We start from the raw sequence: 12,965 nt of genomic DNA, 5'->3' as shown, positions 1-12,965 counted from the left end.
ATATAGAACGTTTGCCCTCCATGCAACCCCCGAAGACGCGTCTTCTCTAAGATTCCACAGAAGTCCGCCGCAAGCATCTGACAGAGTAGCCGTGTTCATCTCATGGCAAATCGTACTTCACTTGTCCAAGGTACAGACCACAGGCAGGTGCCATGGGACTAGCAGCAGACACCGTCTTTGCCTTCAAGATCCTCTCGACTGTAAATTCCAATTTGTTTAGGAAAGAAAAAAAGGTTTAGCTCGTTAGAGGAGTAGGATCAAATTACGAAGAACAAAATCCATGCCGCTCACCATCAGGTACTTTTAAGTCTCCGGTGCCAACGCACTTGAGTACACCAACAAGCAGTCTAACCTGCATAAATCTCAACAGCCTCAGTAAATAGGTTGTAAACTGCTTGAACTGGAGGTAGATAGACTATAAATAGACTCCAAGATGAATTTCCAATCAATTTTTGGTATAACTCTCAGTTTCGGTTGGCATCATTTGAAAAGAAAAAAAAACTAATAAATTACCCAAAATATAAGTGTGGTAGAAATTAAACGATTCTGTAGAACTCATGACACAGTGCTCAATAAAGAGGGCACAACGCATTTATACGAGAGATATACAAAATAAAATTTTGAAAACTCAAAAAGGAGAACAAAAATTTCAAGTAATACTTATAATGCAAATAAATCCCTGTTAATTATGTCCGAATTCGCTAATGATAGATTTGTTAAGTTATTTTACGGGGGATGGTGGTACTGTCATTAGGGACGGGAACACTCAAATACTTTTAGGCTAGCAAAGTACACACCCAAAAGCAACCAAAAACAGTGCAAACTCGAGAAACGTTTGCCTCTCCCTATGAACAGAAGTCAAGATAACATAAACAGCAGGTGTGAATGAAAAAAAAAAAAAAAAAAAAAAAAAAAAAGGAGGAAAATTACGTTTAGGAACAAGAAGAAAGCATACAACACATACAAGAAATAATAAGCAAGATGTTTAGGAAGAAGAAACTCAACCTGGTGGTATAGAAAAGAACGTGCTCGTGCGGTTACCACAAAGCAACGGTGTTTTTTTCTCACGCCAAATCCTTGTCCTTCATTGAAACTAGAGGGTGTATCAGTCTCTGATTTGTTAGCGTGGGCATGAGGATCTTCCTCCACTAAATTGTTTTGTTTCCTCTCCATTATTGATGGAAAACAAGGACTTGACACTACCTCAGAAACATTAAGTTCATCCAACGTTCTGATCGGCGACTTTGCCTATAAATAACATAAGTTAAAAACATTATTCTTTTCCTTAATTTAGAGAACATCAAACACATACAACACATACAGGAAATAAAAGGAAAGAATATACAAGATAAGCTAGAATGAGTATGCTACGGTATAATGTCAATAGTAAAGCATTCAACACTTCGAAATATCTTCCTAATTACGTAAGTTACCTGTTGAAATATCTTCCTAGTACTTAGTAAAATACAGAAAGGGTATACTACATAAAAAAAAAATAAGTACATGTATTATTCCGCAACTTTACTAAAAAAAATACTTTGAAAAAATTGGCCATTTTTTTTTATTTTAATATTTTATTTATTAAAAATATTTATTTATTTTTAATACTTCAATAATATATTACATACAAAACGCATGTACGTACGTGTCTAATACTTTGGAGTTATAAAAAAGGTTGAATTTTAAGAATCATTAAAACGTGTACAGAAAACGGAAGTATTTTTGAAAAATACGTACTTACATGTATAATAAGCGTATTATATGTGAATTTACTAACTATGTCACATATAAGTTCCTGCCAACCTTTTGGTGAACGTTAACTCACAGATGCATCCTCAATCTGAATGAAGGTTAACAAAAGGACTATCTCAAGAGACAGTGGATACCAAAGACCATAAAGAGACGGGAATATCACAGATGCTATATCAACCAATAAAGATACATCTCATCATATACTTTTTTTTTTGTGGGTAGAAAAGAAACAAAAACCTCATAGTATAATATCAGCAAGCAAACAAGGGGAAGTACATTAAATCCTAACTAATTAGGAGGTAAGGAACAACCTGACAACCTGCTGCCCTAAAGGAACTAAAATCATGATGTCCAACCAGAACTTTGCATGCTTCCTGCATCAATTTGAATCAAGGAAATTGCATTAGACGAAAAATTAATGACCAGATATATTTAGAGCAAACATAATATTTGCCAAAACTGCAAAGGAACCTGCATAGAGCAAAGATCCAGCTCCTCAGGTACATGCCATGCCCGGTCTTTTTCAAAAGTTGACAAAGGATCTGGTCCGGACAGAAAACGGTAGAAGTACCTGAGGAAATTTCAACAAAGCCAAAAAAAAAAAAATTCATGTATGGTCCCTGAATCTCAGGCCTAACTACATCATTATTCAAACACAATCGAAAACAATACTGCTATGTTATATATTCTAAACAAAATTAGCTTACTGTAACTCAACCATTGAAAGGTTATGGTCCATTCTACAGAAGTTTATCTGGTGGATACCACCATACTATGTAAAATGGCAGATAGCGGCAATCTAGTTTACATTTGCCAGACTAACTTGAATATTCTACAAGTCAAGTAAGCATGGAAAAATATGTATGCGTACCATTAATAACATATACGAGTCCCCAGACATAACTTAAGGTTGCAGTTGTTTTACATAATTTCAGATTCATGAGTACCTACGTGCGCTCTTGGGCTTTATATCGAGCATGAAAATCTGCTGGAACACTTCGGACATCTATCACCATCACGTCACCTTCATTCTTCTGATGGAACAAAAACGAAGTGTCAGGATCTCCACATCAAAATAAAACTACAAAGTATATATTGGCTATAGTTTCAAATCCGCAATTCCAGATATACAATCAAACGAAGTCTCCATCTGATATTTTTGTGATTCGAACAATCAAAAGAAAGCACACCTGTAAGAAATGATTCACTGCTTTTTTGACCACTGCAGGTTCATGGGGTTCTAACTGCATTTCAACAAAATAAAAGTAACTTTTATATCAACCAGAGCTGTTCAAATATGAGGGTGCCTCTGTGTATGCATGCAAAACATGATCCTCAACCTACACTGAACACCAAAATAGGGCTATTAAAAGACAACAATTATCACCGACGCACTTGTTTAACTAAAAGTCCTTGAAATTTAATTATGACTCAAAGACCTAGTCTTTAGCTTCAGAATATGATGTTTCTTAATGGATTGATAAACATCAAATTTAACAGCATTTCACTCCACTTGTCCCGTCAATTATATGCAGTTGTATTATAAGTTAACATGTTAATTTTCAAATGAAATACCACTTCACCAGGCTTCCTTTTGCTAATACGCTCGACATCTACATGACAAACATTCGACAAGGCATGGACTCCAGCATCCTACAACAGCAAATGAGAATACATCCACCGCATCTCCCAGTTAATATAACGCTTGCTAAAAAATAAAGACGAAAAGGTGAAACTTAATACTCTTAATCTTATACTTCTTATGAGATAACAAGTCGAAGAAAACCAGCAATAGTAAATTACAAAGACAACAAAGTCCCAAGTAGACTTACAGTTCGACTCGAACAGAATATCGAAACCGGCTGCCCAATAAATTTACAAAATGCCTCCTACAAAAATCAAAAGATCAATTAACCGACCACTTGATTTGCAGCAAAATTAGCATTTCGAATTGAAGAAACTGAGGTTCCACCATAAAACCAATTGGCAATATGGGGAGTAACCCAACCTCTTATAAGCCCATGCAAGGCCCCTCCTCTCATCAATGTGGGACTAATTCTCAACACAAATAATACATAGACTGCAATGATCCGAAGCGGAGGAAATGAAAGGACAATACAACTTCAAAGGTAATGAAATTCTCATTGGTAACGAAAAAAGATTGAGCATTTATCATTCAATCTCAAATTCCACAGAAATCACCTCAAGAACGCCAACAACTGTGCGGCAATTGGACTGCTGCTGCGAGCCCGAAAAGCGAGTACCAATGTACTCGATTGCCAGAAGATATCGCTGGATTCGAGGGTGTTGGCTCATCGATTGCGGTTGCTGCGACTCCTGATCGCCGTCGCTGAAATCGTCGGTGGTTTTGGAAATCTTTGAAGGCCTTTGGGGAGATTGGGAGTTGCTGATGCTATGTAGTTCGAGTGGGTGCTTAAGATTTTCTGACATTGGACTCCAGAGTTTTGGGGGTGCAAAGTTTTGAACTTGGGGAAATCAGGGCTTTAGCTATTGTTTGAATGCAGGGTTGTACCCGAAACCCGACCCGCGTTTCATATGCACTGTAAAAGGAAAAATACACTTCTAACCTTACGGTTCGACGAAGAAATTTAAAATTATTACAGAATTTTAAAATGACGGAAATTGTATTGTCGAGATTTTATTTTCTAGAATTTGTGAATTTTCTTGTTTGGATAACCTAAAATAACAATGAAATTGAATACGGAATTTGTTATTTTTAAGCCCTCAATCATAGAAATTGGGAAATGACACATATTTATATGGAATTTAAACTTAGAAATTGGAGGTCACAAATTCCAAGTTTTTTTTTTTCACGCGAAAATTCTAAATTCCTATGTTTATAAGTCCAAACAAGGGAATTAGTTCATGTCAATTTACAAATTTTGATTTTATCTAAATTTCAAGTTTATTTTCCTCGTCCAAATATAATGTAAAAATGTATCAAGACAGACTTACATATATGCACAGGTCTTACCTATGCACTTAAGCACCAATCAATTAGTGATTTAATATGCATTTAGTTCGACTGATAAATATGTTTTTTATGATTTGAACCGTTTGCTTTATAAATCTTCTTTAATAGTTATCCTTACCAAAATTTTTTCAAATCGAAAAGACGTTTTTGTTCTTTTATGTAATTGTGACATAGAACAAAGACAAGAACGGTGTCATCGAACTACAACGAAATGATCAGGTCAATGATCAAATAGCTAAATGATTCTCAATTTGACTATAGTTAAGTTTAATTAAGTTCGACTCTAGTAAATAATTTATTATAATAAGTTCATTACATGGCTGAGCTAAATCCAATGGTGGAGTCTGCAATCACTTGAGCAAGTAATTATGGGTGTTGTATTCACACACTTTTTATAAATTTCTATCATTTGGTTTCTTCTGTACAATCCATTCTCGAATGCCGAAAATTAAAATGAGTGTAAAATGTAACATATAACATGAGGTGTGTGATAGCACCACACTTAATTATAACTGAACTAAATTTTCTATTTCGTAAAGACTAAATTAAGAATAATACTTGCATTCCTCTATTGGGGATGAACTCATTTTCCACTTGAAATAACGTAGCTGAAGAAAGTTGAAATTCTAACGTAAAATCAATTAGCGATTGGGGAGTTGCTCAATTGTTTATAAGCACATGCAAGTCCCTTATTTACGGATGAGGATCCTCTCCGAATTCCCTTTGTGGGAATTCTAGAGATCCTTACATCCTAGTCATCCATCGTACATCGTGCAGCCAATTTTCGTTAAGTATTATTTGTGTTTAATTTTAAATAAAAAAATTCAAAAAATCTAACTGCACGATATACGATGAGTGGTTAGAATGTGAGAATCCCCACAATTTGAATCCAGATGGGATTATCCCTTATTTCCCCAAAAAAAAAAAATTAATTGTTGGGTAAATTACAAAAAACTACCTCAACTATTGGTGTCACGACACTTTCATACCTTATTTTTTAAAATTGACAGTGTCATACCTCATCTTACAAATTTGTGCCAATGTCAGACTTCCGTTAGTTTTTCTGTTAATTTCTCAGTTAAGTGCTAACGTAGCTAGAGACGGGACCTATTTTTTATTAAAAAAATAATTAATTATTAAAAATTTTATAAAACAAAAAAACAAAAAACCAAAAAAAACCCATCAACCCGTGTCCCCCCTCCCCAAAAACCCAGATCCCTTTCTCTCCCACCCAACCTCGAGCTAATCCCTATTCATGTCGAGGAATCGGGGTTGTCGATGATGTTGATGTCTTCCTCGGGAAGAGATTGAAGGCTCTAATCAACTGCTTCGCATGCACAGACGGGAAGCTGGACTTAGCGAGCCTGATAGGGTTCGTGAGCTTGGCAGCGGCAATCGAAGAGAAAAGGAGGAGGAGGAGGTGAAGAGAGAGAGAAAGGTGATGAGGTGAGGGAGGAGAGAATTCGTGCGTTTCATGGCTTGTAAGTCTATGTTTTGGGGAGAGAGAAAGAGAGAAATGAGATAGGATAGAAGGGGATCTGGGTTTTCGGTGCACCTTCTCAAACCTTGCCCATTTTCTGAAACTTGATTCTGGGAATTGATGGTTTGGGTGTGTAGGAGGGGAAGGGGATCTGGGTGTGTGTATGAGGGTGATGGGTGTGTGGGAGTGGAAAAGGATCTGGGTGTGGGTTTGGTTTTTTTTTTTTTTTTTTTTTTTTTGGTGTGGGCTTGATATTTTTGGTTTCTTTAGTGGGGTGGTGAAGATGGAGGAAGAGAGGCGATGGTGGGGTGGTGAAGGAAGGTTGGGTATGGAAGGACCAAGGGAGGAACGGGTTGGGTTGGGAGGTCGTGGTGAGGGAAGGACGAGTACGAGTGGGGAGAGGGACGGAGGAGTGAGACCACATCCCAGAGAGAGGAGAGAGAGAAGAGAGAGAGAGGGTGACGGAGGACGGTTGGGGGGACGGGGAAGGGTTTAGTGGTTGTTGAAGAGAAGAATAAAAAAGGTTGGTGCCGGTGGAGAAAAGGGAAGGCCGGATGCCTTAGGCCATTTTTTAATTTTTTTAGTTTTTTAATTTTTAATTTTTAATTTTTTAAAATTTAATTAATTTTTTAATTAAAAAATAGGTCTCATCTCTAGCTACGTCAGCACTTAACTGAGAAATTAACAGAAAAACTGACAAATATCTGACATTGGCACAAATTCGTAAGATGAGATATGAAAATGTCGTAACACCGATAGTTGAGATAGTTTTTTGTCATTTACCCAAAATTGTTTAACAATTAATATTGATGCCCGTATTATTAATTTCTTCTCTTAAGTTTCTGAAGCCTTCGCTCTCATGGCCGTTTCCGTAAATTCTGGTGGCATTTGAGCAAGGAGATGTCCAACTCAGGGGATCCTCAGGCGGAGCAGTCGGAGCTCTTAACAGCTTCTTCCATACAAGCAACTTGGCACCGCCGTCGGCCACGGAGAGCCTTTGCCAATTTAGCGAGGGTCGTAGCCACAGAAGGTATTACTACAGCTAGCCATGACACCATGGAATAAATGTAACTCAATTGCACGATGCGTAGAGGGGGATTCTTGTTTCCGAATGTCAAAAGGTCGTATCAAAAAGTTAGAAGAAAATATAATGTAATTAACGGTTGTAATTCTAAATAAGAACGAAAGTTTTTTGTGATAAAACGTCACATCTGTCGTGCTAATATGTTGCAAGATGCAATCGGAGATAACCAATGAACCTCCCGTGTACATGAGACAAACAAATTGACCGAAAAACAACACAAACTGTTTATTGAAAAATCAATCTTTCGATATAGAGAGAAAAGACAAACATTGACTAGTAAGACCACTTGTTCACATGAAATTCAAAACTCACCCGCTAAATAACCCAAGCACAAAAACTAAACTCACAAACCAGCCTTGATAGAAAAATTGAAAAAAATATATAGCTAGAATTAAAAGGAAAACAAAAAAAAAAAAAAAAAAAAAGGATGATAAGAATCAAAACCTTCTGGACCTTAGGCAATGTGTATAACTCATGCCTAATTGTAGCATCGCTGTCATCATGGGCAGGCGTCGAGGGATAGATTTTTCGTGAGCGAGATGAGAGAACCCATCCTCATCCCACCAGATTCGACATCGATGTTTCTCCCTCCACCATTCATATGCTTCTGCAAAATGTGGTTAGTAGGGTTAGACCAAAATTAATTAACTGCAAGTTTTCTGCACAAATGTCATGATTAATGAAAACAAACGAAAGTGAACATTTGCTTTTTTTTTCATTTACTTTATGTCAAGTGTGTCACCAAAGCATCGTTAAGTTTAGGGAAATCATATATCTACAAGTACAATATGTAATAGAATACCATACAGATGAAAATTGTCATTTGAAAAAACCAACACAGCTCGTAAACTCAATAAAGTAGATGTCATGCTAAAATGCATTAGACAAAGAAAGGAAAACTTACAGTGATATCACCATTATCGTAATTTTCCATTTTCAAAGTTGCCGGTTTATTGCTCCTTTTGGCTTGCAGAGACTTCTCCCGATTTTCATAGAACGTAAAGTCATCTAGCAAAGACGTTTTAGCCGTGTAACTTTTAAAAATGTTCAGCATTTCCAAACCTTGCTTGAGGCCAATCTGAAAATTATAATACAAGTTACAACACTCTTAATTCAATCATGCCATAACAATGAAACAGAGAACATCCATCAGGGCAAACAAGGAAAACGAGGTTGTCATGTTTCACGGAAAAATACTGCTGCCGATGAGATAAAAAATAAATATAGTACCTCCTGAGTGTCCCGGGTAAAAGTTACTGGTCTGTTGTCATTGTTTTCAAGGATAATGTGCCGCAACTTAGAGTTCGGTATGTCCTTTATTACATGCCACTTTACTGGGAAGAACCCACTCCACTTGTCAACTTGCCAGAAATCCATATCTTTATTAAAATCTACCTGTCCAATCATCTCAGCTACACCAACAAACTGTCCACTTCCGTTTACCTGAGAACAATAATAAAAGTTCAATCTCAAATGCAAGACCTGGGAAACGAGACACTCTATAACCCAAAAATCAAGAGAAATTGCATATATCAAACTCACTGAGAAGAAGAGGAAGACGGGACACTGAGTGCTGGTTTGCCTCAATTTCAATTCCACATCATGAAATGTTGCATCTAGTTTCTTATTGCCGTTGGGAGTGCTGGCCCAAACATCATATTTAATGGACTTATGGACATCGTCTTCACTGTAAGACTTGATGACATAAAACTTTGCTCTTTCATAATCAGTCTGAAAATCTGGCAAGTTATATTTATCTCTACGGACACTAATTCCTAGTTCTTCCTTCTCAATTGGTGAGTCTAACGGAGAAATCTTGTTGTGGGACCTTGGACCACGTGTCAACTCAGCTGAGGATTCAAAATCTTCATTCCTGTTATATTTTTCCCTCAACTTGAAACTATCATTTCCATTCACAATTCTTCCATTAGATTTGTAGTATGTTTGACCAGTAGGAGGAAACAAACCATATTTCTGGTTGGTAAAAGATGAGAATCTTCCAGCTGGTGGGTATCCCTTCAAAACACCCGCTGAGAAATCATTACCCAGATGAGGAATCTGTGCATTTAAATTTATACCAACAATTTAGATGGTTCTGGTTATATATCAGCAAATAAATTTGGAAGTTACTGAACCAAAGTTGCAGAAATTCTGTTCCGAACCTTGTTTAGTGACTTGCTAGGTTGTGTAGGGAGAGGCTTGGAAAACTTGGTTGGGCCATTGGCTTTAGTCGACATAAAACCATTTGACCTAGATAAAGCAGTTGATGCATGTCCAGCCTTTACATTTCCAAAACCAGCATTTGCTGCAGTCGAGACGTTTCCACCAAATGTTGTGTCCCAGGAATAACAAGGCGCAGCTTCTGATCCATATGAAACAGGTGGTTGCATATATCCTGAGGAAGGATAATACTGTTGTTGGCCAACACCTTGCCCGTCCGCTCCCATCAGAGTTCCTGGGGCATATGGGTTATAGCTGGGAAGGTAATACACCATTGAACCATTGTCTGACTGCGCACCATGGAACAGTAATTAAGAAAAAGAAGAAATTGCATGCTCAATTAGAAATGATCACATTCATGAATAAATTAAGCATACTAGACCCAATTGAAACAGCTAAAAGATGAGCATACCGTATGTGAACCATTAGCATGCAGATAACCATGATCATCCATCTGCGTAAACGATCCAGTATATCCTGCACCCCAAAAAACCCAGAATTTGAGTACTAAAACGAATCTAAGTCGCAGAAATAACATGTACTTTGACTAAAGCACAGTTTAGACAAACCAAACTACATTAAGCACTCTTCTAGAAGTGTATTCACGTCTTTTATTCCACATTTGACACAGGGTTTCATGTTTTTGACGAAAAATACAGCTTTAGTATCTCAACAACATAATCCTTATTGCACTTTTCACGATGGATTTCATGTTTGAACTGTATACTCATGCTAATTGCCTAGTTGCAATCCTTGCAATCCTTACAAATAGATAGATGGATTGCATAACACATAAACCTTTAGTAACAGCAGCAAAGTTTTCATTGAAAAAACAAATTTTATTGCTCAATGGGAATCACCACTCAAAAATAATACAATAAGACTAAACGTGCAAAAGATGATAATAAAGATCTTACGTTGCTTAGGTGCATAAAGAAGAACTTCTTTCTTCCCAAGTAAATTAACGGCTTTAGTAGAACTCTATTACATAAATAAACTATGGAAAGTCAGACCAAACACAAAGAACCATTTTGACATCTAACCTGGGTAATAATAATTGTAACAGCTAGTAGGTGGATAGTAAGCACCATGCTCTCCAACTGAGACTTGATCGGTCTCACCTTTGATGCTAGAGGTGGCATCCAATAAAGGAGACATTGACTTTGAATCAGATGGTATTCCGTCTTTCCCAGAAACCTGCAAGAGAAATAAACAGAGAAGAACAGAAATGAGAATATTATAGTCAAGGCCGAACCTTCAACATTATCTAAAACACAACCCATGTCCAAATATCAACATCACAACTTGCAATTTAAAAAAAATCAAAACTTTAAGGATACAATAAAAAACACATGCAACATTGGTATTGGAATACAAAATCCAATCAATCAAGAAACAATCAACACGGCTAGAATTAAAGGACAGGGAGGGGGCAGAAAGCAGGGACAGATACAGAAAAAATGAAACATCAGGTAAAGAAAGGATTTACATACCACTTCTTGCTCACTCAATCCAGTAACAGGATCTGCCTTCAATACAGTGGATACAGGCTCCACTGGAAATAGATAGTCAAGAAAAACATCAGATGTTTGCCCATCCAAAATAAAATTTTCCATTAATTACGCAAAAATTGATATCAATCGGGTCAATCATATTAAATAGAACTTCAAGCAAATCATTACATGGATGCATAAACTGTAGCAAAACGAAATCATGATATTTTAGTAAAGAAAATTTGACTGCAACACAACAATTCATGGAATTTTCTACCATGAAAGCACATGTCTACGGCTTCCGAAAATTATTTAGCCCCAACACTCAATTCAATCATTTAAAACAAACCCAAAAATTATTTAACCTAAAAACCCTGCAAATATGATTGTCTACTAAAACTTGAAGCAAATTCCACTAAAGATTAAGAACTAGTCAATAATTACCTTTCTCAATTTTCTTTTCGCCCGCCATTACCAATCCTTGAAACCCAATTCAGCCTAGAACCGAACAACAAAGAAGGAAAAAAAGAGGAGGAAAATAGGGGTTAGTAAGGTGTAATAGCACTATTATCTTCCTAGGGTTTATAAGCCTCACAGCAGTGTGACCCTAACTGGTTAAACTTTCAAATTAAAGAAATATATTAATTCTAATTAAAAATTCACTATGAACTTAACCCTTAAGTTATCCTTTTTTTTTACAAAATTTGACCAGTATTTCAAAGGAGATTTGAAAAATAAGAGGGGCAACTTATGCAACAGGCGTAAATTAGCAAATCCATGAAATTAGGTCGTGAAAAAGATTTGATTTTTCCCTTGGAAAACACTAGATTCCATTTTCCCTTCTGATAGGGACATCTGGGTCATCTTCCTTTTTTCTAAAAAATAAAAAAATAAAAAAAATTGAAAGCTTCAGCAAAAAATAAATTAAAAAATATAGGAAGCGGAAAAATATGAGGACAAATTAATTAGACGTTTCAAAAAAATATCTCAACCCTGAGATATTTTTCAAACGCATTTGAAATTCTTCTTCCGCAAGATTTGTTGATTTGATGAAATCAATGCAAGAAAAGAAGAGGAAATTTTCAAATTTTGAATTTTAAAATTCAAAAACTCGTTTCCTTTTTTCCCAAGAAAATCTCTCTGGTTTCAACGATACTACAAGCAGAAAAATCCAAACAAAAATATACCAAACTAGGAAAAAAAAAATAGAAGCAGAAAGGGGGATTCATAGTCGATTTTCATGTAAAACGCAAGAACAGAAAAGTTAAAAGTTGAAATTTGAAATTTTAATTTAATTTTCATACTAAAAACAAGAAGCTTCTACCAATCAAAACAGCGAACGAAAGCGTTTCGAAGAACCAAAAATTTGATTTAAATGAACAAAAAACGCAAAAAGTGAGAAGAGAAACGCACCTAAGAAACGCGGATCGAAACGAGTGAGGCCGATCTGCTGCGATAAAAGGAAGAACCGCTTCTGCGATTCGAATTCTAGAGAGAAGAGAGAGAGAGAGAGGAGTGAGACGAGTGTGCGACTGCAGAAGAAGAAGTGGGAGGGGAACCGGCACTGACGCACTGTGTGGTGTAAGCCCTTAAGAAATAATGGAATGATCGAGGGTCACGATTAGTTCCTAGTTCTTTGAAGAAGGTTTTGGAGCCGTTGGATTAGTGTGGTCAAAAAAGTGGGTGCCGACGTTTTGGGAAGGGCCTTCTCATTTAATTTCCCGTTGTTTGTTTGTTTGGAGGGGATTTGAAAATTTGTTACTTCGGGTCGGTTTTATGTTTTTTGATTTGTTTTGCTCGGTGTCCTCCGCTCCGTTTTTAGCAAATAGTTTGAGCACATGACTTTTCGGGTCGGTTTTATGTTTTATGATTTGTTTTGCTCGCTGTCCTCCACGCCCTTTTTAGCAAATAGTTTGAGCACATGACTTTTCACAATCGCAT

At 36.6% G+C, this 12,965-nt stretch overlaps 2 protein-coding genes across 5 annotated transcripts; both read right to left on the bottom strand.

The window, feature by feature from the left end:
* Positions 1-55: 55 nt before the first annotated feature.
* On the bottom strand, positions 56-4,254 carry LOC103944983 (tRNA pseudouridine synthase A). Of its 2 annotated transcripts, XM_009355476.3 has the most exons (10): positions 3,955-4,254; positions 3,585-3,641; positions 3,328-3,405; positions 2,943-2,996; positions 2,704-2,786; positions 2,224-2,323; positions 2,064-2,126; positions 1,006-1,248; positions 292-352; positions 56-198 (listed from the first exon to the last, which is right to left on the bottom strand). In XM_009355476.3, the coding sequence occupies exons 1-10, from the start codon at positions 4,201-4,203 to the stop codon at positions 101-103; spliced, it is 1,086 nt and encodes a 361-aa protein (XP_009353751.2). In that variant the 5' UTR covers positions 4,204-4,254; the 3' UTR covers positions 56-100. The 2 variants fall into 2 exon arrangements, with proteins under 2 accessions (XP_009353751.2, XP_009353752.2); XM_009355477.3 differs by lacking the exon at positions 3,328-3,405.
* Positions 4,255-7,511: 3,257 nt separating this feature from the next.
* On the bottom strand, positions 7,512-12,697 carry LOC103944984 (YTH domain-containing protein ECT1). Of its 3 annotated transcripts, none has more exons than XM_048587392.1 (10): positions 12,438-12,697; positions 11,469-11,522; positions 11,025-11,086; positions 10,653-10,728; positions 9,944-10,008; positions 9,474-9,821; positions 8,854-9,369; positions 8,542-8,754; positions 8,216-8,389; positions 7,512-7,918 (listed from the first exon to the last, which is right to left on the bottom strand). In XM_048587392.1, the coding sequence occupies exons 2-10, from the start codon at positions 11,494-11,496 to the stop codon at positions 7,811-7,813; spliced, it is 1,590 nt and encodes a 529-aa protein (XP_048443349.1). In that variant the 5' UTR covers positions 11,497-11,522; positions 12,438-12,697; the 3' UTR covers positions 7,512-7,810. The 3 variants fall into 3 exon arrangements, with proteins under 3 accessions (XP_048443349.1, XP_048443348.1, XP_048443350.1); XM_048587391.1 differs by having other exon boundaries at positions 10,575-10,728; positions 12,438-12,691; XM_048587393.1 differs by lacking the exon at positions 11,469-11,522 and having other exon boundaries at positions 10,575-10,728; positions 12,438-12,689.
* Between the last annotated feature and the right edge of the window lie 268 nt (positions 12,698-12,965).

The sequence above is a fragment of a genome, unplaced genomic scaffold (assembly GCF_019419815.1).
Source record: "Pyrus x bretschneideri cultivar Hongxiangsu unplaced genomic scaffold, Pyrus_bretschneideri_v1 Contig265, whole genome shotgun sequence".
Lineage (NCBI taxonomy): Eukaryota > Viridiplantae > Streptophyta > Magnoliopsida > Rosales > Rosaceae > Pyrus > Pyrus x bretschneideri.
This window is presented reverse-complemented; position numbering and strand designations above follow the sequence as displayed.

Bases quoted from the DNA above. Each gene is read 5' to 3' on its own strand.
- LOC103944984 (XM_048587391.1), bottom strand. From the start codon at position 11,496: ATGGCGGGCGAAAAGAAAATTGAGAAAG. The intron at 11,087-11,468 runs GTAATTATTGAC...ATCTATTTCCAG, and splicing joins CGAAAAGAAAATTGAGAAAG to TGGAGCCTGTATCCACTGTA. The intron at 8,755-8,853 runs GTGAGTTTGATA...TATTGTTCTCAG, and splicing joins CCGTCTTCCTCTTCTTCTCA to GTAAACGGAAGTGGACAGTT.
- LOC103944983 (XM_009355476.3), bottom strand. From the start codon at position 4,203: ATGTCAGAAAATCTTAAGCACCCACTCGAACTACATAGCATCAGCAAC. The intron at 3,642-3,954 runs GTGATTTCTGTG...TGATTTTTGTAG, and splicing joins CAGTTGTTGGCGTTCTTGAG to GAGGCATTTTGTAAATTTAT. The intron at 2,997-3,327 runs GTATTTCATTTG...GTTGAAATGCAG, and splicing joins AAAGGAAGCCTGGTGAAGTG to TTAGAACCCCATGAACCTGC.